Raw genomic sequence first — 12588 nt, forward strand, 5'->3', positions numbered from 1 at the left:
CTAGACCCGAAACGTCAGCTTTCCTGCTCCTCTGATGCTGCTTGGCCTGCTGTGTTCATCCAGCCCTACACCTTGTTATCTCAGATCCTCCAGCATCAGCAGTTCCTACTATCTCTAGTCTGAAGATGAGATATTGTCCCTCCAGTTTACACTGTGATTCACTGGAGCAATGCAGCATGTTATGAAGCTAAGGTCTATCCCCCTCTGAATAACTAAAACTGAAACATCCAGAAAAGCTCAACTCGTCCCATAATCTGTTAAAGGAAAGTGTGAAAAGTGGTATAACCTGCCTGTCACTCCCTTAATCTGTTATAAAGGGGGAGGTTAAGTGAAATGTACACCTGGCAGTCACTCTATAATCAACGAGTAACAATGTATTTATCTAACTCTAACAGTAAACAGATTAACAGAACTACTAACAAACCATGATATGGAGGTGCCGATGTTGGACTGGGATGGACAAGGTCAAAAATCACACGACACCAGGTTATAGTTCACCAGGTTTATTTGAAAACACTAGCTTTCGAAGCTCTGCTCCTTCCTCAGGTATAGTGTGGAAGAGGGGATATACCGACACAGAATTTATAAGCAGAAAGGTAACAAACCTAAAAATGGCCTGCTGACCACCTCCTGTTGAATCTTTAATCAGTTAGAAAGGAGATACAGGTTTCCATTGATCAAAATGCAAATACCAGGATTTCTTTCAAGTCATTGCCCTGAGATAATTAAAGGTTTTATCAATTGTACAAGAGGTGATATCTCAGGTCAGCCAATGCATTTTAGGTGTGAGGCCTTGTTTAGAATCTGTGTTTTAACCTGAAGTCAAGCTGGTTTTATTTTTTTGAACAAAATAGAATGTATCTGCAAATACACAATCATCTGTGTGAGAGAGAGAGTCTGTGTCTGTGTATGTGTGAGAGAGTGAGAGAGAGAGTGTGTGTGTGTGTGCTAGAGAGAGAGTATGTATGTGTGTGCGCACGTGCACTTAAGAGAGAATGTGTGTGTGTGTGTGTGTGCGTGTGCGTGCGTGTGTCTGTAGGGGTGTTATTTTATTGGAACAGCATTCCCTATGTCCACCTCATGCACTATTGTATTAGTCCTCCCCATTCTATTTCTACATATGTCCTCCAACAAGCCTTTCAATTCAGTTCTCTATTCCTGAGACAGACAGTTTACTACCCTATCCCATTCTTTAAGGACTTCCACATTATTCAATTTATTCTGAGGCACAGCAAAATCCAAATCATCTGGATTTTATTCCTCACTCTGAGTGTCACTAACTAATACCTGTTTATCCGGCACCCTTTCCCTATCATAGTAAGGTTTCAACATGTTCACCTTATGTACTCAATAATTTTTTTTCCTACCTGGCATCTTTACCAGTCACTCTGTAATCAACAAGTAATAATTTATTAACCTAGCTGTAACAATGAGCAAATTAACAGAACTGCTAACAAACCGAACAATCCCCCCTTAACTACTAACTATTCCCAAATAAAACAAAATTCTCATGGTATGCTGTTCCAATAAATAAAAGTCCCACTTACATAAACCAAATTACACACAGGCCGGAGGTGTTCCGCAAAGCAGTCACACAGTCTGTGCTTGGTTTCTCCGGTGTAGAGTCGGCCAGATTAGGTGCAGCGAATACAATACGCAGGATTGGAGGAAGTACAAGTAAAATGCTGTTTCACCTGGAAAAACTGGTTAGGCCCTTGGACGATGAGCAGGAAGAAGGTTAAGGGGCAGGTGTTACGTGGGAAGGTGTCGTGGGGTGGGGGGTGGTGTTGGTTGTTGTAGAATGGACGAGGGTCACCCAGAGGCAAGGATCCGTGAAATGCAGAGGTGGGGGAGTGAGGGGAAGAAGTATTTGTTGGTGGTGTTCTCCTAGAGTTGTCTGAAATGGCGGAGAACAATCCTTTGAATACGTAGGCTGGTGGGATGAAAAGTGAGGACAAAGGGGACCTGAACATGCTGCTGTGAGTGATGGGAAGGGGCAAGGGCAGAAGCACAGGTGATAAGTCGGATGTGATTGAGGGCCCTGTCAGCCACAGTGGGTGGGAAACCACGGTTATGGAAGAAGGAAGCTGTGTCAGCAACACTGTTATGGAAGGTGGCATCATCCAAACAGATACGACGTAGGTGAAGGAACTGGGAGAATGGGATGGAATCCTTGCGGGATGGAATCCTTGCAGGATGTGGGGTGTGAAGAGCTATAATGAAGGTTGCTATGGGAGTTAGTGGCTTTGCAGCAGATGGTAGTGGACAGTTTATTTCCTGAAATGGAGACGGAGAGGTCAAGGAAAGGAAGGAAAGTGTCAGAAATGGACCGTGTGAAAGTTACAGATGGGTGGAAATTGGAGGCAAAATGAACAGATTTTTCAAGGTCCTGGCAGGAGCATGAAGTGGCACTGAGAGTCGTCTAGGTAGGCTGCCTGAGCCCCTGTGATCTCCAGCATTTGTTGTTTTTAGGACCGCAAATTGTTGCCTGTTTCTGCCAATGCACAAGGCTACATGCAACCAGCCGACTACCAGTGCAGATCGGATCCCATGGTTTCTCACCACATTTAAGTGTTTCTGGTCCTTCAATCCCTTCCGCATTGAATCCAGTTATCCACTTGCCTCCAGCAGGCAAGGTGAGGTCAATAATGGAACCTTGTGATCTTGCTCACCAGAGCAGTCTTTGCCGTTTGTGCAAGTGTCAAATTGTTTTGTTCTCTTCAAACCTAGTGCATTGTCCATTGTCCACAACATCCTGTCTCTGCCTGCTTGCCTTTGACGAAGAAATATTATTCATCATAGTTAGTGCTCTTACATCAACATAGCCTCCCAGCCCTCATAAGCACTGGAGCTATTCACTTCAGTATTAAAGATCTACATTCTCACGACTCTGTAGCTTGAGAAGTTTTGCCTTAAGCCCCTACTGATTTATATTAATCACAGAATTAGAATGATGTACAATGGTCCATTGTGACTGCACTGATTCTTCATTGACAGGTTGTAGTTTTAGGATAAGGGGTAGCAGATTTAAAACAGAGATGAGGAGAAATTATATCTCTCAAAGGGTCATGAATCTGTGGAATTTGCAACCCCATGTTGTGGGAGATGCTGAATAAATTTGAAGAGGAGATAGACAGATTTGAGTTAGTAATGGGTCGAAGGGTTGTGGAGAGCGGGCAGGTAAGTGGAGTTGAGGCCAAGATGAAATCAGCCATGATCATATTAAATTGCGGAGCAGGCACAAGGAGCTGAATTGTCTACTCCTGCTCCTGGTTCTGATGTTCTTATTGCCAATCTCCTGCTTTTGGCCCATTCACTTTACTCACTCTTTCTCTCCAAATAACCATCCAATGCCCTCTTTAATGGATCAATTGACCCTACCTGAATTAGTAACTGTCTTCTATTGATCGCATCTAGTTTTAGATTCATCTCCAAGAGGAGACGTCTTCTCTGTGTCAACCCTATTGACCCCCTTCACTCCATTAACTCACCTCTCGGGCTTCTCTTAGAAAGAGCATTGAGTCCCAAGTGTGTTTGTTTGAACCTTGTCTCTGGCTGATGATGTAAATCTCAAAGCGCCCTCTTTCTCTTTAGATTGGGAGGGCCGACATTCTGGTGGTCGGAGCTGGCAAAGCTGAGATGGTGAAAGGAAATTGGATCAAACCAGGTGCTGTCGTCATTGATTGTGGAATCAACTACATTCCTGGTGAGACTCTGATTAGAAAATTATTTACGCGTCCTTTTACTTTATTTCCTTCCTCCCTTTTAATGATCATAGACCTCAGTCACTCGAAATAAGGACGAAAACACGAGTTTGCTCAAGGAAGAGGAGTTTTTGAGACAGAGTTCTGCTCTCTTTCTGCTTTCCTCCTTCCCTTTGGTGAACTGATATGAGCAAAGTGAGCTCCATGACTAAACTAAATCAATCGTCTCTGTTCACCACCCTGTCTGAAGAGGAACTTACATTTCAGTAGTGGAAACAGGTGTCCCAGCGATGGAATAGATCTACAAATATTGTCACTTATCATTGTAGATGATCTGTTTCAGTAAGTGATGTTGCTTCGGAATTGACCAATACACCGGGGTATCGCCCCTGCTCTTCATAGATAGAGACTGCAGGAGCTTTAACATTCATATAACCTTCAGCATATTTGTTACTTTTAGGTTTCAGCTCATTCAAACCTTTCCATCAACTCTCACCAAGCACCGTTCACCCATCACCCTCACTGTGCTCACTGACTGACATTGGTTCCCAGTCCAGTAACAGCTGAGTTTTAAAATTCACAACTTCATTTTTAAACAGTTCTGTAATCTTCTCCATCTCCGCAATCTTGGCATTCCTCTATTTCTGGCGTCTCGAGTATCCCCTATATTAATCGCTGCACCATTTGTTTCTGTGCCTTCAGCTTCTCTCACTCCCTAAACCTCCCCGCCTCTCTACCCCTGTACGTCACTCCCTGGGTTTAAAACACTTGGTAAGCTTTTGATCATCTAACCTGTTAATGTTTCTGTAAATCTGTCTGATAGTCCCCTCAGAGCAGCTTGGAAAGGTTTACGAAGTTTCATGTCACTGGGCAAAGTTCAGTTAGCTGGATGGCTGGTTTGCAGAGAGATGCTAGCAGCATGGGTTCAATTCCTACCCTGATTGAAGTCACCTTGAAGGACTCTCTTTCTCAACCTCTACCCCTCACCGGAGGTGTGGTGACTGTCAGGTTAAACCACAGCCAGTTATCGCTGTCTAGCAAGAGAGCAGCTGTATGGTAGGTAAGACTATGGTGTCTTTATTATACAAATGAACATTGTTGTTTCTAGAATTACGCAGAAACAGGTCACTCAGCCCAATGTGTTGGTAAAGCTCCTCCCCTTCCTCTGTATCTTCCAGTTTCTTTCTCCCTCACTTATTGATCTAACTTTCTTTTATTTGTATTCTTTCATGGAATAAAGAATAGATCTTCCCCCCCCAGCGAGGGTATGTTTCAGTTGTACAGAGTGTTGATGAGACCACGTCTGGAGAACTGTCTACTGTGGTGGATCATCTTGTTTAAGGAAGGATGTTAATGCATTGAAGACAGTTCAGAGAAGGTTTACCAGACTAATACCTAAAATGGGTAGGTTGCCTTACAAGGAAAGGTTGGGCAAATTAGGCTTGTGTCTGCAAGAAAAGCGAGAGGTGATTGATTGAAACCTATAACATCCTGAGGGGTCTTGACAGGCTGCAAGTGGGCAAGATGATTGCTCCCATGGGAGGATCTAGAACTAGGGGTCACTGTTTAAGAATCAGCTGTCACCGATTTAAAACCGAGATTATGTAAAAAAATTTTCTTGGATAGTTGGGTATTTGGACCTCTCCTGAAAGGGTGGCAGAATCCTTGAACATTTTTAAGACAGAGGTAGATCGATTCTTGGTGACTGAAGGGTAAAAGGTTATGAAGGGTAGGTGGGACCATGTATTTGAGGTTGCAATTGCATCAGCCAGCGTCTTATTGAATGGCCGAGCATGCTCAAGGGGCTGAATGGCCTCCATCTGTTTGTATGATCATATTCAGCTCTACACTGTAGGACAGCTGGGTCAGAATCATCAATCTCTGGGTTTCTGAAAGTGTTTCTCCTGAATTCCAGATTGAATTTATTAGTGACTGTCTCATACTAATAGTGGAAATATCTTCCCTATGTCTATCTCTTCAAACACCTTCACGATTTTATATATCTCAATCGGGTCATCTCTTAGCTTTCTCTTTTCGTGAGCGCAGTGTAATTGGGTCAAATATGGATTTCTTTATCCATATAGCTTCTGATGAAGCCACAATGTTCCAGGTAGGATACTCTGATCTACAGAGTATGTCGCACCTTGTGTCTGTTTTCTCCCATCTTATCTCAATGACTGACTAATTTTGTTTCCTCAGTCCAGTTGGATTGGGTAAGTGGGGGTGGGGGCAGAGCAGTGGGCAAAGGCAGAGAATTATTCTTACTGTATTATATCAATGGGGTTGTGGATGTGATGGGGATGGGGGTGGATGTAAACCTGTGGAGAGGAGGGCAGAAGGGTGCAAGTTAATATCAGAAACTGACTGATGTTACCTGCATGCTGTAGATACTCATTCATAGGAGTGGACTTTCTGTGTGTCAGCAGTGGAGACTGAGGCTCTGATTTTCCTTCATGGGATGGAATGTGCAGTGTTGGGAGAAATACTCGCTCTGTAAACTGGATCTTCAGAAACTGGGCTAATGTTCTGGGGTCCCAGGTTCAAATCCCACTGTGGCACATGGTGGAATTTGAATTCAATAAAAATCTGGAATTAAAGGTATTCATGTCCCAAGGAGAAGGCAGTGCCCTAGTGGTATTATAGCAGTACTGTTAATCCAGAGACCCCAGGTAAATTTCTGGGGTTCCAGGTTCAAATCCTGCCATGGCAGATTGTGGAATTAAAGGTAACCATGTACCCATTGTCAATTTGTCAGGGAATACCCATCTGGTTCACTAATGTCCTTTAGGGAAGGAAACTGCCATCCTTACCTGGTCTGGCCTACATGTGACTCCAGACCCACAGCAACGTGGTTGACTCTTAACTGCCCTCTGGGCAATTTGGGATGGGCAATAAATGCTGCCTAGCCAGTGACACCTTCACATCGTGAATGATTTTTTTTTTTTTAAAATGGTTGTCTGCACATCCAATTTATGTCCTAGACATGCTGGATTGGGAATCACACCAGAAAGACCAGAGAAGGGTCTGATGAAGGGTCTAGGCCCGAAATGTCAGCCTTCCTGCTCCTATGATGCTGCTTGGCCTGCTGTGTTCATCCAGCTTTACGCCTTGTTGTCTCGGATTTTCCAGCATCTGCAGTTCCTACTATTCTGAACCTCTACCACCAGTATTTATATTCCACACTATAACGTACTTTTAGAAGTGCATGTTGCCATAGCAGTGCAGACTCCCTACATGAATTACACCAGGAAAATATCTGCGATTTAGAGATTGCAGACTTGTTGAGGGGTTCAGTTGAAAAGTGGCGTTTTAAGTTATGACTCCTTGTAATTGTTGGAATTTTGAGATTATGTTGCATCCAGAGTGTGTGTGCCTCAGTCACATGAAGTCCAAATATCCACTGATACGTCAGAAACGTTCACATGACAATACTCGGGACCTTGACTGGTCCCCAGGCTGTAACTCTCTCTGTCTCTCGATTATCAGTAATTCTGTATATGAATCCCCTGATTGTGTCCCAGCTATCCTCACGCTTAGTAATGTCAGTATTTGCTGTAAGCTTGGCCCCTGTTTTGTTTCAGACAGCACCAAGCCAAGTGGGAAGCGTGTGGTTGGCGACGTGGCTTACAATGAAGCCAAAGAAGTGGCTTCGTACATCACCCCAGTGCCTGGCGGAGTTGGGCCAATGACTGTCTGTATGCTTATGGCAGTGAGTTTATACATCTTCATCGTACTCTTAACTATTAACTTCACTGTTGCTTTGGGGGAGATTGCTTTGATGAATGAGGGAGGAATCCCACAGAAACCCATCACATTCTAACAGGAGTAGACCGGGTAAATGCAGGAAGGATGTTCCCAATGACCAGGGGGAGTCACACTTCTAAGGGTGTAGGTTAGGCCATTTAGGACTGAGATGAGGAGAAATGCCTTCCCCCAGAGAGTGGGGAGCCTGTGGAATTCTCTGCCACAGAAAACTTTAAAACCGAAACATTGGATGTTTTCAAGGAGGACTTAGATATAGTTCTTGGGGCTAAAGGACACGGGGAGAAAGCAGGAAAAGAGGGCTGAGTTAGATGATTAGCCATGATCATACTGAATGGCAGAGCAAACTCTGGTCTTTTACATTTCTATGATGGGAGATCCTCCCACTTTTACAAGGATACTTGAGCTGAAATACACATCTAGAATGAAATAAATGGTTTACTCCCAGATTTCATCTCCGGTAGAGGGACTGTATGAGATACTGGGTAAAGAGCTTTACCCAGAGAGTGAATCAGATGGGCTGTGTACTCCTGTTTTTTGTGAATTCACTGAAAACCAATTAAAACAAATGAAGTTTCCTTGCGCCTCACAACAGTTTACAACAGCCTATTCCAGTATCCTATAAAACATTTTCCAGTTACTGCACTAACTTTCAGAGCATCCAGTCTTCATGCTGTAACAACCCAGGACACCATCTAAGGAGCAGCTGATTCCTCTGATTTTCAGGCTCACTCTGTAATCACCACCGTCAGCTGCCTGGCACAGAAATTCCCCAGTTCCAGGTTGGGTGTGGGAGTACCAGCACTACTGCCAAGATCTTTGCCATTTCTCTTCCCTGTTCAACTCCCTTTCATGCCTGGCTTAGACCAGCTGTTAGAAATGCCACTCTAGTCCTGTCCATGCTGACTGTCTTGAGAGTCCGATGGCATGAGTCATTCTGGCGAGGGTCAGATAAATAATCGACTGTCTGGATTGGGTACCAGAGTTTAAAGGACAGCTGTGAATACATCCAGCAACAAGAGACAACAGCTGAGAAAGGGGATATTCCCAGAGTTGTACAGCACTCATTCAGCCCACCAGCTCTTTGGAAGAGCTTTCAGATTAACCCTGTTCCCTGCCTTTTCCTCTGGGTGTTTTCCTTTCAAATATTTATTCAGTTTTCTTTTGACAGTTTACAATTGAGAATGCTTCCGCTGCCCTTTCAGGAAGAGCGTTCCAGACCATCATAACGTGGTGCATTTTCATTTAAAATGTTGCGCCGTTCCTCCCTCTGGTTCCTTTGGCTGTTGTCTTGTTCTTGTGTTCTCTGACTATCATCCAGTGGATGCAGTTTCTGCCTGTTCCTACAAAAATTGTTGGGACTAAGTGAGCTTCTTTGGGAGAATCTGAGGCCCCAGTTAAAGACAGGCATTTCTAGCCACCCTGATCACTCTTTAGGCTTATTGCAGCATTGAGGCTGCAATCCAGGCTAGTTCCAGAAGTGATTATTACTATCAAGCTGAGCACTGGTTTCAACGTTGGGCTTGTGAGGCAGAAGTGGTGCTGAGAAATCAGACCCTCTGCTTCCTGTGATGTTTGGGTGACTCTGCGTCTTTGCGGATGTGCCTGGGGGACCAGAATCATACACGTGGTCTGTCTCACTGGGTTAACAGGCTGGGCTTCTGGTTAAGGCACACAGGGGGACACTGGTTTCTGTGGGGAGGTGGTGGCCTAGAGGTATTATAGCTAGACTGTTAATCCAGGGATCCAGGTAACGTCCTGGGGATCCGGTTCAAATCCTGCCATGGGAGGTGGTGGAATTTGAATTCAATAAAAATCTGGAATTAAAAGTCTAATGATGACCATGAAACCAATGGCAATTGTCAGAAAACCCCATCTGTTTCATTAATATCCTTTAGGGGAGGAAACTATTGGCCTTCAAACCCACAGCAATGTGGTTGACACTTACCCATCCTTAATTGGATGGATGCTAATAAATGCTGGGCTAGTCAGTGATGCCCACGTCCTGAGAAGGGATAAATAAAAAGTTGATGCCATTAGAAAATGGGGTTGGAAGTGTAGAGACCTTAAGAAAAAGAGAAGACTACAGTATAAAACCTCCTTGTGTTGATATAAATGTTACACTCTGTGATAGAACACTGTCGAGGGGGCCAAACGCTATTTGAAGAACTGCAAGCCAGGAAAATGGCCTATTCAATACACAAAGCTTAACCGTGTGGAGCCTGTGCCCAGGTAGGTGTGTGAGCTCTCCGTGTCTGAGGTGAGGAGGAATTTCTTCTCTGAAGGTTGTGAGTCCTAGGAAGTCCTTGCCACAGAGAGCTGTGGGGGAAGAGTCTTTTTTTATGGTTATGTCTGAGATAGCTTGAATAGTTCTAGAATCTTGATCCAGTGACTCTGAAGGAACGGTGATATATGGGTGTAAGAGTGGGGCAAGTTAAGTTTCTCTTGCAGAGTGCTAGCATGGATACAGTGGGCTAAATGGCCTCCTAAAAACATTTTATGATTAATTGGCGCTCTTGGTTAGAGGCAGTGTTAAAGTCACTATATATTGTGTTGAATTCTTCCCTGCTTTCCTACTCATAGTGTGACATATAGCAATACAGGTATTTCTGCTATAACATGTATTTCATTAATGCAAATTGACTGTAACGCGATTGATGAATAGTGGATGCTGTTTGGATAATGCAAACTTACTACTGTACAGTATAGTGATTTTCTATAGTGATTTCCCTATAATGCGATTTTCCAAATTGATTTTCTATAGCGCGAGGTCATACAAGAGTGCAACTATTGTGTTATAGGAGAAATACCTGTACTCTGAGCATTGTCCTAGTTGTGCTGTGCCCACTGTCCTGTGGAGTGAGTATATGATCACTACCTCACGTGATATGATACTCTCACTGTTAATGGGAAATTCTGGGTGTGATTCCTGATTTGTGATGAATCAGCTCCACTTAGCATCTCGCCTTCTCATCCCTGATCATTATACAGACCTCTGCTGGAAAATGTGCATGTCTGCAGACTGACTGGCCGAACAGACTCCAAGACAGGGCTGAATGGCCTCCTGCTGTTCCTGTGGGTATATAACAATCCAGTGGGTCTCAATGTTGAAAGTTTATACAGTGCCTTTCACTAATCCCAAGTATTTCACAGTTGCTTAAGCAAGTGTTACAGTGAGGAAAGTGATAACCAGTATGTGCAAATCAGGATCCCACAAACAGCAGTGCAATCTTTTCCAGATAATCTGTTTTCAGTAATGTTTACTGGAGATAATTATTGACCAGAAAACCAGAGAGACTGGCCTTGCCCTTCCAGTAGTGACTGTGGTATCTTCTTGCATCTACTTGTGAGGTGCCTCGATGTCATGTCTTATCCAAAGGTTAGCGTCTGCAACAGGGCAGCACTCCCTAAGTCCTGCACCTCTGCCCTCACATCCCCTCCCCCAACAAGAATAAAGACAGAATCCCCCTTGTCCTGACATATCACCCCACTAACCTCCGCATCCAACGTATTATTCTCCACCACTTCCACCGCCTACAATTCAACCCCACAACCAAAGATATATTTCCCTCTTCACCTGCACATCCGTCAATGTAGTCTATTGCATCTGCTGCTCCCAATGTGGCCTCCTCTGCATCAGTGAGACCAAGCGGAGGCTCAGAGACCACTTTGTAGAACACCTGCGCTCTGTTCACGACAAACGACAACACCTTCCAGTCGCGAACCATTTCAACTCCCCCTCCCACTCCCTGGGTGATATGTCCATCCTGAGCCTCCTCCAGTGTCACAATGACGGCACCCAGAAACTGGAGGAGCCGCACCGCATATTCCACCTCGAGAACCTACAGCCTGATGACCTAAATGTGGATTTCACCAGTTTTAAAATCTCCCCACCCCCGGCCTCATCCTATGTCCAACCCTCCCTCTCATCCCCGCCTCCTTGACCTGACACAACCTGTCCATCTTCTCTCTCACCTATCCGCTCCTCCCACCTCACTGACCAAACCCCACCACTCCTTACCTGCACTGACCTGTCACCATCCCCAGCCCCACCCCTCCTCTCTCTATTTATTTCCCAGCTCCCTTCCCCCTCCCCATTTCTGAAAAAGGGTCCCGACCCGAAACGTCAACTTTCCTGCTCCTCTGATGCTGCCTGGCCTGCTGTGTTATTCCGGCTCCACACTGTGTTATCTCTGACTCCAGCATCTGCAGTTCTTAGTATTTCCCTAAGTACTACCCTGGAAATGTCAGCCCTATGAGTGGGTGCTGAATGTATGGCCTTCTGTGAACTGGGAGCATGCTACTCCCTGAGATCGTGGTTAGGTATGGAGTTCTATCACTTGGAAACTGACCAGGAGGACTGGCGGAGGTAAATGTATTGGTGCTGGGTGCTTTGTGACCTGGGTGCTTGGATTTTATTTAATTTTTTGAAAAACCACATTATTTCTCACCAGTGACATTGTGATTTCACGGTCTTGCACACCAAAGCACATCAGCCGCATGGCCAAGGAAGTTGGTTTGTTATCTGATGAAGTGGAGCTGTACGGCATATCGAAGGCAAAGGTGCTTCTCTCCACACTGACCCGGCTGAAGGACCAACCAGACGGGAAATATGTTGTTGTCACAGGGTACGGCCAGCCTTGCTTTAGATCTCCCGCTTCGAACCTTTATTGTGATGGGGGTGGGGGAGCAGGGGTTGCTGTATCTTTCTAAATGCCAGTTTATGTTTGCAGCATCACCCCCACACCGCTGGGTGAAGGCAAGAGCACCACCACAATTGGCCTGGCTCAGGCCATCGGAGCTCACCTGGACATCAACGTTTTCGCTTGTGTTCGTCAACCATCACAGGGCCCCACCTTTGGGATCAAAGGTAACCTCTTTTTTTCCTCGTGAGCCTTCGCTGGCGTTGGGGAGGCAGTGATCTACTGGTAATATCCCTGGATTGGCTTTATCCAGAGCCCCGGGCTAATGTTCAGGAGACATGGAGACGTCTCCGACTCTGACAGGTGGTGAAATTTCAGTACAAAAAGAAAACTGGAATCAAACAAGGTACAGAGCTGGATGAACACAGCAGGCCAAGCAGCATCATAGGAGCAGAAAGGCTGACGTTTCGGGCCGAAAC

The 12588-nt window shown here is 45.0% G+C and overlaps 1 protein-coding gene across 1 annotated transcript in view; it reads left to right on the forward strand.

Annotated features, from left to right (window-relative positions):
• Positions 1–12588, forward strand: part of mthfd1b (methylenetetrahydrofolate dehydrogenase (NADP+ dependent) 1b) — an 82592-nt gene that overhangs the window by 28459 nt on the left and 41545 nt on the right. Inside the window, exons 9-13 of the mRNA XM_048600009.1 lie at positions 3595–3706; positions 7286–7413; positions 9601–9698; positions 11921–12094; positions 12200–12336. Of these exons, the coding sequence (XP_048455966.1) occupies positions 3595–3706; positions 7286–7413; positions 9601–9698; positions 11921–12094; positions 12200–12336 (649 nt within the window). The remainder of the gene's footprint in view (positions 1–3594; positions 3707–7285; positions 7414–9600; positions 9699–11920; positions 12095–12199; positions 12337–12588) is intronic.

Source organism: Rhincodon typus, chromosome 8 (genome assembly GCF_021869965.1).
Source record: "Rhincodon typus isolate 14 chromosome 8, sRhiTyp1.1, whole genome shotgun sequence".
NCBI classification, from domain to species: domain Eukaryota; kingdom Metazoa; phylum Chordata; class Chondrichthyes; order Orectolobiformes; family Rhincodontidae; genus Rhincodon; species Rhincodon typus.